General features: G+C 34.9%; 1 protein-coding gene across 1 annotated transcript in view; it reads left to right on the forward strand.

Moving 5' to 3' along the window:
- The window catches only part of LOC113111896 (receptor tyrosine-protein kinase erbB-2-like), a 32,141-nt gene extending 23,790 nt beyond the window's left edge, over positions 1–8,351 (forward strand). The window contains exons 19-27 of the mRNA XM_026277086.1: positions 712–810; positions 964–1,149; positions 1,843–1,998; positions 2,111–2,186; positions 2,279–2,425; positions 2,763–2,860; positions 3,777–3,965; positions 5,011–5,362; positions 7,257–8,351. Coding sequence (XP_026132871.1) covers positions 712–810; positions 964–1,149; positions 1,843–1,998; positions 2,111–2,186; positions 2,279–2,425; positions 2,763–2,860; positions 3,777–3,965; positions 5,011–5,362; positions 7,257–7,585 — 1,632 coding nt within the window. The 3' untranslated portion in view covers positions 7,586–8,351. The remainder of the gene's footprint in view (positions 1–711; positions 811–963; positions 1,150–1,842; positions 1,999–2,110; positions 2,187–2,278; positions 2,426–2,762; positions 2,861–3,776; positions 3,966–5,010; positions 5,363–7,256) is intronic.
- The last annotated feature ends 1,348 nt before the right edge of the window (positions 8,352–9,699 follow it).

Below are 9,699 nucleotides of genomic sequence, written 5' to 3' on the forward strand. Positions count from 1 at the left end.
AGAACAGTTCTGGTGATGTTGTTTATGTATTTATGTCCTCAATGTCATTGAGACAGCAGATACTGAAATTACTGCAAGTGTCACGTGCTTCAGTCTATGTAGTAAACAAGCCCGCACGTCTCTTTCATTCATTCATTCATTCATTCACACAGAGCATCACATTCCTGCAGATCATGCAGGATTCATATTTCAACCAACTTTTGCGGTTTAACATTTACAGATACTGGTCCATATGGAGATTTGATTTAATTTATCAACAAATTCCGTGACTGTTCATATTAAAATATAAGTCATAAATCATTTTCATGACTGGATTTTGAAATTCCGTCCGCGTTTTCAGCTTCGTTGAAATCATAGCGCTGTATGCGTCAAGAAGCGGGTTGAGCGGGTACTCTGTACCACCGGTGCTTAAAGAAACCTTGTACCGTGACATTTTCATTACTATCGACTTGGTACCGAAGTACCGGGTCTTTTGACAACACTACATTATATAATAAACATTATAATCATTTTTTTATTATTTGCCTGGACACTAAAAAACACTGGATTGTAAGCTTGTAACATTTGTTATAATTAATAATTAGCTTCTCATCAACTTAACAAACCCCCTGCAACTCCTTTTGTGCACCCCTGTCTGGGAAACCTTGCTCTACATTATCATTCTTAATGTAGTTTAACCGCATTCATGCAGAGTTTCTCTCACTTCACCAGGGTATCTGGGCACCTGATGGAGAGAATGTCAAGATCCCAGTGGCCATCAAAGTTTTGCGTGAGAACACCTCACCCAAAGCCAACAAAGAAATCTTGGATGTTAGTGTTCCTTACGTTCCCATATTTTACTGTAATACTAATCTCTTTTAACATTTACAAAGATTAAGAGGACTCTTCTTCCTAATGATAATAAGTGTTTATTGCATATGAGGATATGTGTGACTTTTTCTGTATATGTGCATCTCTCCACAGGAGGCATATGTGATGGCGGGTGTAGTGAGCCCATATGTTTGCCGTTTGTTGGGTATCTGTCTAACATCAACAGTTCAGCTGGTTACTCAGCTCATGCCGTATGGATGCTTATTGGAGTATGTCAGAGAGAACAAAGACCGCATTGGCTCTCAGTACCTTCTCAACTGGTGTGTACAGATTGCTAAGGTAAGAATGTCACCTGTGCTTATTACGGCAGACTATACTTACCGTATTTTCCGGACTATAAGTCACACTTTTTTTCATAGTTTGGCTGGTCCTGCGACTTATAGTCAGGTGCAACTTATTTATCAAAATTAATTTGACAAGAACCAATAGAAATGAACCAAGAGAAAACATTACCTTCTCCAGCCAGAGAGATGGCGCTCTATGCTGCTCAGTGCTCCTGTAGTCTACCACTGTAGACGATAATGTTTTCTCTCAGTTCTTGGTTCTAAATAAATGCGACTTATAGTCCAGTGCGACTTATGTTTTTTTTTCCTCATCATGACGTATTTTTGGACTGATGCGACTTATACTCAGGTGCAACTTAATGTCCGAAAAATATGGTATTTAATTCACAGATTTTTGCAGTTTAATATACAACCTAAGCCACATCACGATTTCAGTTTTAAATGGGTTGACAGATGCTTAGCCAAATAAATGACACAAAATAAAACATTACACATACACATCCTTATTTCTTTTTTTTTTTTTTTGAGAAGTGTAAAAATATTTTAGGATTCAGTATGAAAGACTGTGAGGACATAATCTAAAAATTCATGGGAAACACTGCAATTACTCATATTCATTTGCAGGCTCTTCTCAACTAGATGTCCATTTTGTGCTCCTGTTCTCATTTCTGTTTCTTTGCGTACCCAGGGAATGAGTTATCTTGAAGATGTCAGGCTGGTTCACAGAGACCTTGCAGCTAGGAATGTTCTGGTCAAAAACCCGAACCATGTGAAGATCACAGACTTTGGGCTTGCTAGATTGCTGGACATAGATGAGAAGGAGTACCACGCTGATGGGGGAAAGGTGTGTCTATATGTTGCTTTGGTTGAACTGTTGAAAGTGAACTTGAAAACGGTGTCTGGAAATCCACTACCCAGCGTTTATTGAGATTGTGATTATGTGTATGTGTTAATAGGTGCCAATCAAATGGATGGCGCTTGAGTCCATATTACACCGGAAGTTTACACACCAAAGTGACGTATGGAGCTACGGTCTGTATCCACATGGGTTTACAGTTTCTCTGCTGTAATTGATAACCCTCTGGTTTAAAATAACCTTTGAGGCTTGGCTCTTTCCATATCAGGGGTGACTGTGTGGGAGTTGATGACCTCTGGCATGAAGCCATATGACCTCATACCAGCGCGGGAAATTCCAGACCTACTGGAGAGGGGAGAAAGACTCCCCCAGCCGCTCATCTGTACCGAGGATGTATACATGATCATGGTCAAATGTTAGTGTTAATTTCTAACGATAAAAAGGATTAGCATAGGCATTTGTATGTATATTTGATCCAAAGTTGTGATTCAAAGTTTTCCTTTTACTTCTCCGTGTCAAACTGTCGATAACCACAAAATAATCTTGACACGTTTCAGTTTAAACTTTCCCCAAAAAGTTTAAATACTGTGGCACTTTCAGGAAATTGCTGTTGAGTGTCTCAACATCATAACTTTTTTTTACACAAGTCAGTATAATTTTCTGTGTTAACTGACAAGATGTCACAGAAGCTTTTCTTAGGGTTGAATATATATTGAGTAGGGAACTTTTTTGACCATATGAAACTATGCCAGGTTGGATGATCGATCCTGACAGTCGCCCACGATTTAAGGAGCTGGTGGAGGAGTTCAGCATCATGACACGTGATCCCCCACGTTATGTAGTCATTGTGGTGCGTGCATTTTTTATATTTTGCCTTTATGAACAATCAGAATAATTTAGGGCTGCAACTAACAACTACATAAATAAATAAATATATATATATATATATATATGTAATTTGTATATAATTATAAATATTCTGTTGATTTATATTTTAGAAACACTTGATATTTCACATCTTGCCCAATGATCCCATTTAAAAAAATATATAAATAAGGAAATAATTGTATATATAATGTATGCTGTCCAAAAAGGGTTTAAAAAAGTATTTTCTCAAGCATATCCTAGTAAAAATAACCTATGCCGTAATTTATTTAAAATACATTTATTTTATACTGAGTAAACTTCAGATTTATTGACATATCACTTAAGACTTAATGATATAAAATTATGATTAAACATTATTCAGATTATTTTTCTATTGCACAATAATTCTTAAACTTATGTCTAAAATGTGCTTTAATATCACTAAGGACTTGTTAATAAGGACTGTATGATCTCTGATTGTATGAAAACATGTCTTTAAATGTATGATATTCAAAGTGTACCTATGGCATAATTGCAATAGTTCCACTTTAGCACAATCAAATGTACTTCAGTGTATCTTTAGTTGGACCTCAGCACTACTTCCATGCTACTATAAGGGCATTAAGCACAAAATTAGTAGCTCCAATTTAGTAGACTTCAAGTGTAACAAAAGTACAATTGTAGGGTATTTTTATTAGACACATAGATATGTAAATGTATTTATTTTTAGTATACTTAAAATACATTTTAGTATATTTTTTCCACTAGGGTAGTGCAAACTGAGTAATAATGAGGTTTGTAGTTGATAATTTGTATTTAATAATCCTGTCCTTTTGCAGTGATGTTTAGACAAAGACATAGATTGTCGTGGTTTTCATTTTTTTCCCTGCTTTTTTCAGAATGATGATCAAATGAGTTTGTCGAGTCCTGTCGATAGTGAGTTCTTCCGTACACTGCTGGCAGAAGAAGGGGGGAATGTGAAAGAGTTACTGGATGCAGAAGAATATCTGGTGCCTCAGCCCGGTGGCATCTTCAACACACAAGGAGAAATGAGAGCCAACGGACCCAGCAGACACCACTCTCATCGGGTCAGAGATGATTAATGGAATTATAATATATAATAATAGATCATAATTATGAATGCTCTCGTATTGTTTCAAACTCATTTTTCTTCTGTGGAACACAAAATGAGAAGGTTTAAAGAATGTTCATGCTGCTCTCTGTAATGACCAGGGGCTTAAAATGGGGAATCAGTAGTAGAAATTGTTTCGGAAAATTATAATATTAAAATAGAACTACATTGATATGATTTAAACAACATGTATATCTTGACAAATATCAAATGTGTTATAAAACTGATTACCCACAGATTTTAGCCTTATAAATGACTATGTATGTTAAATGTGAAAAGGAAGACGGGCTAAACGTCTAAACAAAAATGTAAATTGACTCTCTAACAGTAGGTGGCGCTTATGGAAAAGCAGAAATACAGTTTTAACAGTCATTACTCCTTTACACAAAGTAGTGCTGCACTTATAAACACTACACTGGGTGTCATACGGATATAAATTGAAAGAAAATGTAATCAGACTTTTCTGAAGACAGTTACTTGCAGATATCCATACATATAACCCCCAAAAATGATCAATTTAAAAGTTGCCAAAGCTCATGCTGTTTTCAGCTGTATGTTTCATCTGCAACTATACATATAAAGAGTGTTTAAAGTGGATTCAGATGTACATTTAAGATACATTTTTGTATTTCTGTGGTGTAATGTTTCCTTTAAATGTGTGAGCCCTTAAACAAGAAATTTTATTCAGGCAAATAGAAATAAAAACAAACAAAAAAAAAATTATTTAATCACTAAGATTCTCATGAAAGCAGTTCATGACAGTAGTTGACCTGAGAAAGAAACTGACAGTAGAAGAGTTTGTATAATTGTCTTTTATAGTGTCTTTTGTGCCAGCACTGAATATATTCAGCAGTATATATTTTGTGTGACAGATTTCTAAATGCAATGGACTTGTGTAGCTAGAAGCATTGGCATTTGTGTATTTCTGTAGTGTATGCTTCAGGTCAAGCAGTCCCTCATCTGCTTTAACAATAATTTAACTTTTTTTTTTTCTTATCCAGAGTACAGATCAAGTCTTAGAAGTAGATGGTATGCCAAATGGGAGGGAATTGTACTCTTCTGTCAGCACGCTGGGGCAAAGTCAGTACTCAACTGTGAGGGCATCAGCCAGTGGCATGTGGTCTGGTACACAATACCCATCTCTGGTACGGAGCATATCCCACCGTTCAACTGGAGGCCAATCAGACTCAGTTTTTTTGGACGGTTATGTGGAGGACAATGGCCCTCCATACAGTCCTTGTCGCTATTCTAAAGACCCCACCGTCCCCAATGGCATCGATGGAGAGCTGGAGACTGGTGGTCCTAACAGTTTCCTGTCACACACACTGCCACGTGGAGCACACACACAACCTGGTGAGTGAAATATATAATTTGCAGTAAAGGCAACTCATTTTACTTCCAATAGTGACATATTTCTGATTAAAATAGTATTTTATCATCCAAATAAAAGAGTAATTTCAAGGGAAATCAAGTTTTGATTAAATATTATAATGGCATATATATACAGGTTTCTTTTGCATATTAAAATTAATGAAAATTTATCTCAGTGACCAATAACCAATAAATGGCAGATGTTAAAATTCGAAATATTATTATACTTATTTTTATTACTAATAAATTCATAATATAATAATATAACATGTATTTATTTTTAATAATACGTAATACTTAAGATAAAACTATATTATATTAGGTTATAATATATTTTCTACAGTGTTAGGGAGTAACTAGTTGCATGTAACGGAATTACATAATTTAATTATTAATAAATGTAACTGTAATGTTACACTTTCTGAGGAAATTCGTAATTCAGTTTCTTATGAAAATTTCAAAGGGGGTTACATTTGAATATTTCAAACACACACACACACACACACAGAAAAATCCTTTATTTAAGTAAATCCATATAAAAACACGAGAACCAACTTAACATAGATGAGAACAGACAAAAGGCTAAGGTTCTAACTGAGGGTTCAAGTAGAGGAGCAAACTAAGGAGCTAACAAGTAAATTAATTGTACACAGGTGTACAGAAAGGTAATCAGGAACTTAAGGAAAACTAGGACACAGGGGAACAGTTCAACAGAAAACAATGAAAACTAAACATAACCCTGACACACACACACACACAGATTTATTTGATTTCTTTCCCAAATTGCATTGACTTCTTTTACTCATACTTATTCAATAACCATTTTATTTCCGTGTCGGGTTCATGTATATGCTTTATTTTTTTTAAGATTATCTTTTTTTTCCGAAGCATTGTTAGATGCCAGTAGCTATGTTTCCATCCACCTATTTTTATGCACATTTTGGGATATCGCATAAAAAAAAACAATGGATGGAAATGCCAAGGTGCGTATACATTCTAAAAATGTGCATAAAAATGTATACACTCAATTAAGTAGGATCAATTTCTTATCCTGTAAGAAAACATGTTCATAAACTACAATGGAAACACTTTTACGGAATAAATTTCTACATTTATCAAAAAAGACATGTGACTTTGCGATGGGACAGCATAAAACTGGACCAACCATTGGACCGATCTCATTGCACAGCATTTGAAATACTTGAGCAAAGTCACGTCAAAAGTGCTTTCTTATAGTTAACTCCAAGAACTGTGTTCCCAAACAGCAGACTCTGAGGATCATAATTTATTGTATACACAAATTATTATATACAGTGCTTTGTCCTACTTCAGCAAATTTAGTTTTTCTTTGTTATATTTAGGGCAAATTGATCAGTTTAACTCCCTGGATGGAAATGGTGGTTTATTCGCAAATGTTTTACGTAATATTCCAATTTTGCACATGCGTTTTATTCGTAACTTTGGATGCAAACACAGCCAGTGTTTTCTGTCATAGCTATGCAAAAAAAATTTCTGCTATGCAAAAACATTCATTAGACATTTTGAAAAGTAATCCAAAAGTAATCAGTTACATTACTTTAATAAAGTAATTGGAATAGTAACACAATAGTTACTTTTCCAAAGTAACGTACCCAACAATGATTGTCTAAATTTAAAAACGAATACTCTAAATGTCTATTATCAGCCGTTCACGGAAAAGGTACAAATATATTGTACATTTCAACAATTTTAGCGAATACTTAATAGGGAAATAGGATATTCACCAACAACAATGTGAAGTGGGACTTAATTTAATTAAGTACATTACATTAGAGAAGTAAAAGCTGCCATATTTTGATTTCAGTGCAGTGTCTTTAAATATTCTCTTTGATTGCAGAGTATGTGAACCAGGACGTCCCATGTGAGCGTCCCAGCACCCTTCCGCGCAAAGCGAGCGAGAGGAGATTCATTAACGGTCTTTATTCAGGGAACAGTGTGGAGAACCCAGAGTACCTGGTGCCAGTGCATAACATCTCCCACATTTCACCCGCCTTCGACAACCCCTACTATCATGATATCGCAGCTAAAGCTCAGGCAGTGGCCAGAGCCTCCATAAACGGGGGTATGACTCACAGGCAGCCCAATGGCTACATGACCCCCACAGCAGAGAACCCAGAGTACCTGGGCTTAGCAGAGACATGGAGCGGTCAGACGGAGTATACTTGAGAGAAAGCATTCGGTACAGTTTGAGTGCGAGCGTGAGCGATGAGGTTGTGTGCATGAACGAACGAGTGAGTAAAAGACATATTTTGTGAAGGAAATGGTTTCTCATGGCTTTCGTACTAAATCATTATAACTATGTAGCATTCAGTACTGGAGTTGGAACTTGAGGATGGATGCATTTCCAGTCTGTGCCAAAAAGTCAGCCTTCTGGCAAAAACATGGTACCTTTTTTTAAGACTGCTTTAATGATGTTAACACTGGATAATGTACACTACACTAAGGACTTTATTGGGATTTTTGCTTTTGGTCATTTCGTAAAAATATGACTTTTTCTGGAGATTCAGTTCAATTCCAAGCCAGGACCATACACACTGCTTTCCAGAGCACTGCGTGAGAGCAGGACGGGAGCTGGACACAATCAAAGCCGCTCTGTTCTGTGTGTAAAGACCCTGGGTGAGCAGCTATAGTGCCAGTGAATGAAAGACTGACATTATTGCCATACGAAATGGGCGTCATGTGTTCAGCAACGACACTGGCTCTGAAGATTCATCAACATTTATTTTCTGTGACATATCCAGGTTTTCTCATGTGTTTGGGTATTTTTGAAATTCATTGTGTTTGAGCATCGACTATCTTCATTATGGGCTGGGTAACAGTTGTACAGATGTATGTAGAACAACAGGTGTCTAGGTCATATTGCACCCTGATTTTAAATATTGTCCATACACAAAATTCTAATGCCTATGTTAAGATGTTTGCTTAAGATTATTTTTATTATAATTAATTGCATTTTCTCCCCATAATCTAGTTAGTGTGCATATGAACTGTTGTTCAAAAGTTTGGATTAATACTTTTATTCAGCATTTTATTAATTTATACTATAAAAAAGTAATTGTAGAGACTATTTAGTATGTTTAAAATAAATGCTGCTCTTTTGAACTTTCTATTCATCAAATAAATGTGAAAATGCATCATGGATTCCTCAAAAATATTAAGCAAGAAAAACGACATTGTTAATTATTAAAAAAAAGTTTTTTGGAGCAGGAAATCAGCATATTAGAATGATTTCTGCAGGATCATGTGAGACTGAAGACTGCGGAAATGGCTTCTGAAAATTCAATGTTACCATCAAAGGAATAAATTACATTTAAGAAATTAGTGCTGTTAAATTATTAATCGCGATTAATCCCATACAAAATAAAAGTTTTTGTTTGCATATAAAATGTTATGTGTATATTTATTATACCTATATAAGTACACACATATAGTATACATTTCTAAAAATATTTACGCCTATATTTATATTCATATAATTTATATTATAAATATATTTAATATAAACAAAATATGTTTTCTGAATTATATACATGCATGTGTGTGTATTTATATATACATAAATATATACAGCACACATACATATATTATGTACACAAAAACATTTATTTTGGATGCGATTAATTTCGATTAATTGTTTGGCAGGACTAATTGAAACAGAACACAGTTCTTTTAAATTGTAATAATATTTCACAATATTATTCACATATGTACACTGTATTTTGATCAAATTATTATATTATTCCAAACCTTTGAACAGCAGTGTTTGTATATATATACAGTAACATGCGTGAATGGAGGAGCTCTTAATTAAAATAAATGTCATGATGCAAAACGTCTCACTGGTACTGGAAGAATTACATTTCTTTCGTTTTGTTTTGGTCCTTTTGATTTTGTGTTGAAATTTGACCTGGATATATCTTGAGGTAAATATGATTATCTCCCTGTATGTTTTTTTTTTTTATTATGATGTTATCTAATGGAATTTCTTCTTTGTTGTGATGAATACAATGTGGTATTAACTGATGTGAAGGGGCCCTTGCTATCAGAACGACGGTTTATTTGTAATAAGATGTTGAAATCAAAGTTTAACCCCAGATATGATCATTTGAAGTACATAATGTCTATTGTGATTATTTTATAAGAGCTTCTTTTAAGCACGACACATCCTACTCATTTAAATTAGCCTCACATGTACACAGAAAGACGGCTAACACTTGTGTTGTGTGGAGTAAATACTTCATGTTTAAGAATGTGGTCTGATTTCCATATAGCAGCGGTGG

Source organism: Carassius auratus, chromosome 12 (genome assembly GCF_003368295.1).
Source record: "Carassius auratus strain Wakin chromosome 12, ASM336829v1, whole genome shotgun sequence".
Lineage (NCBI taxonomy): Eukaryota > Metazoa > Chordata > Actinopteri > Cypriniformes > Cyprinidae > Carassius > Carassius auratus.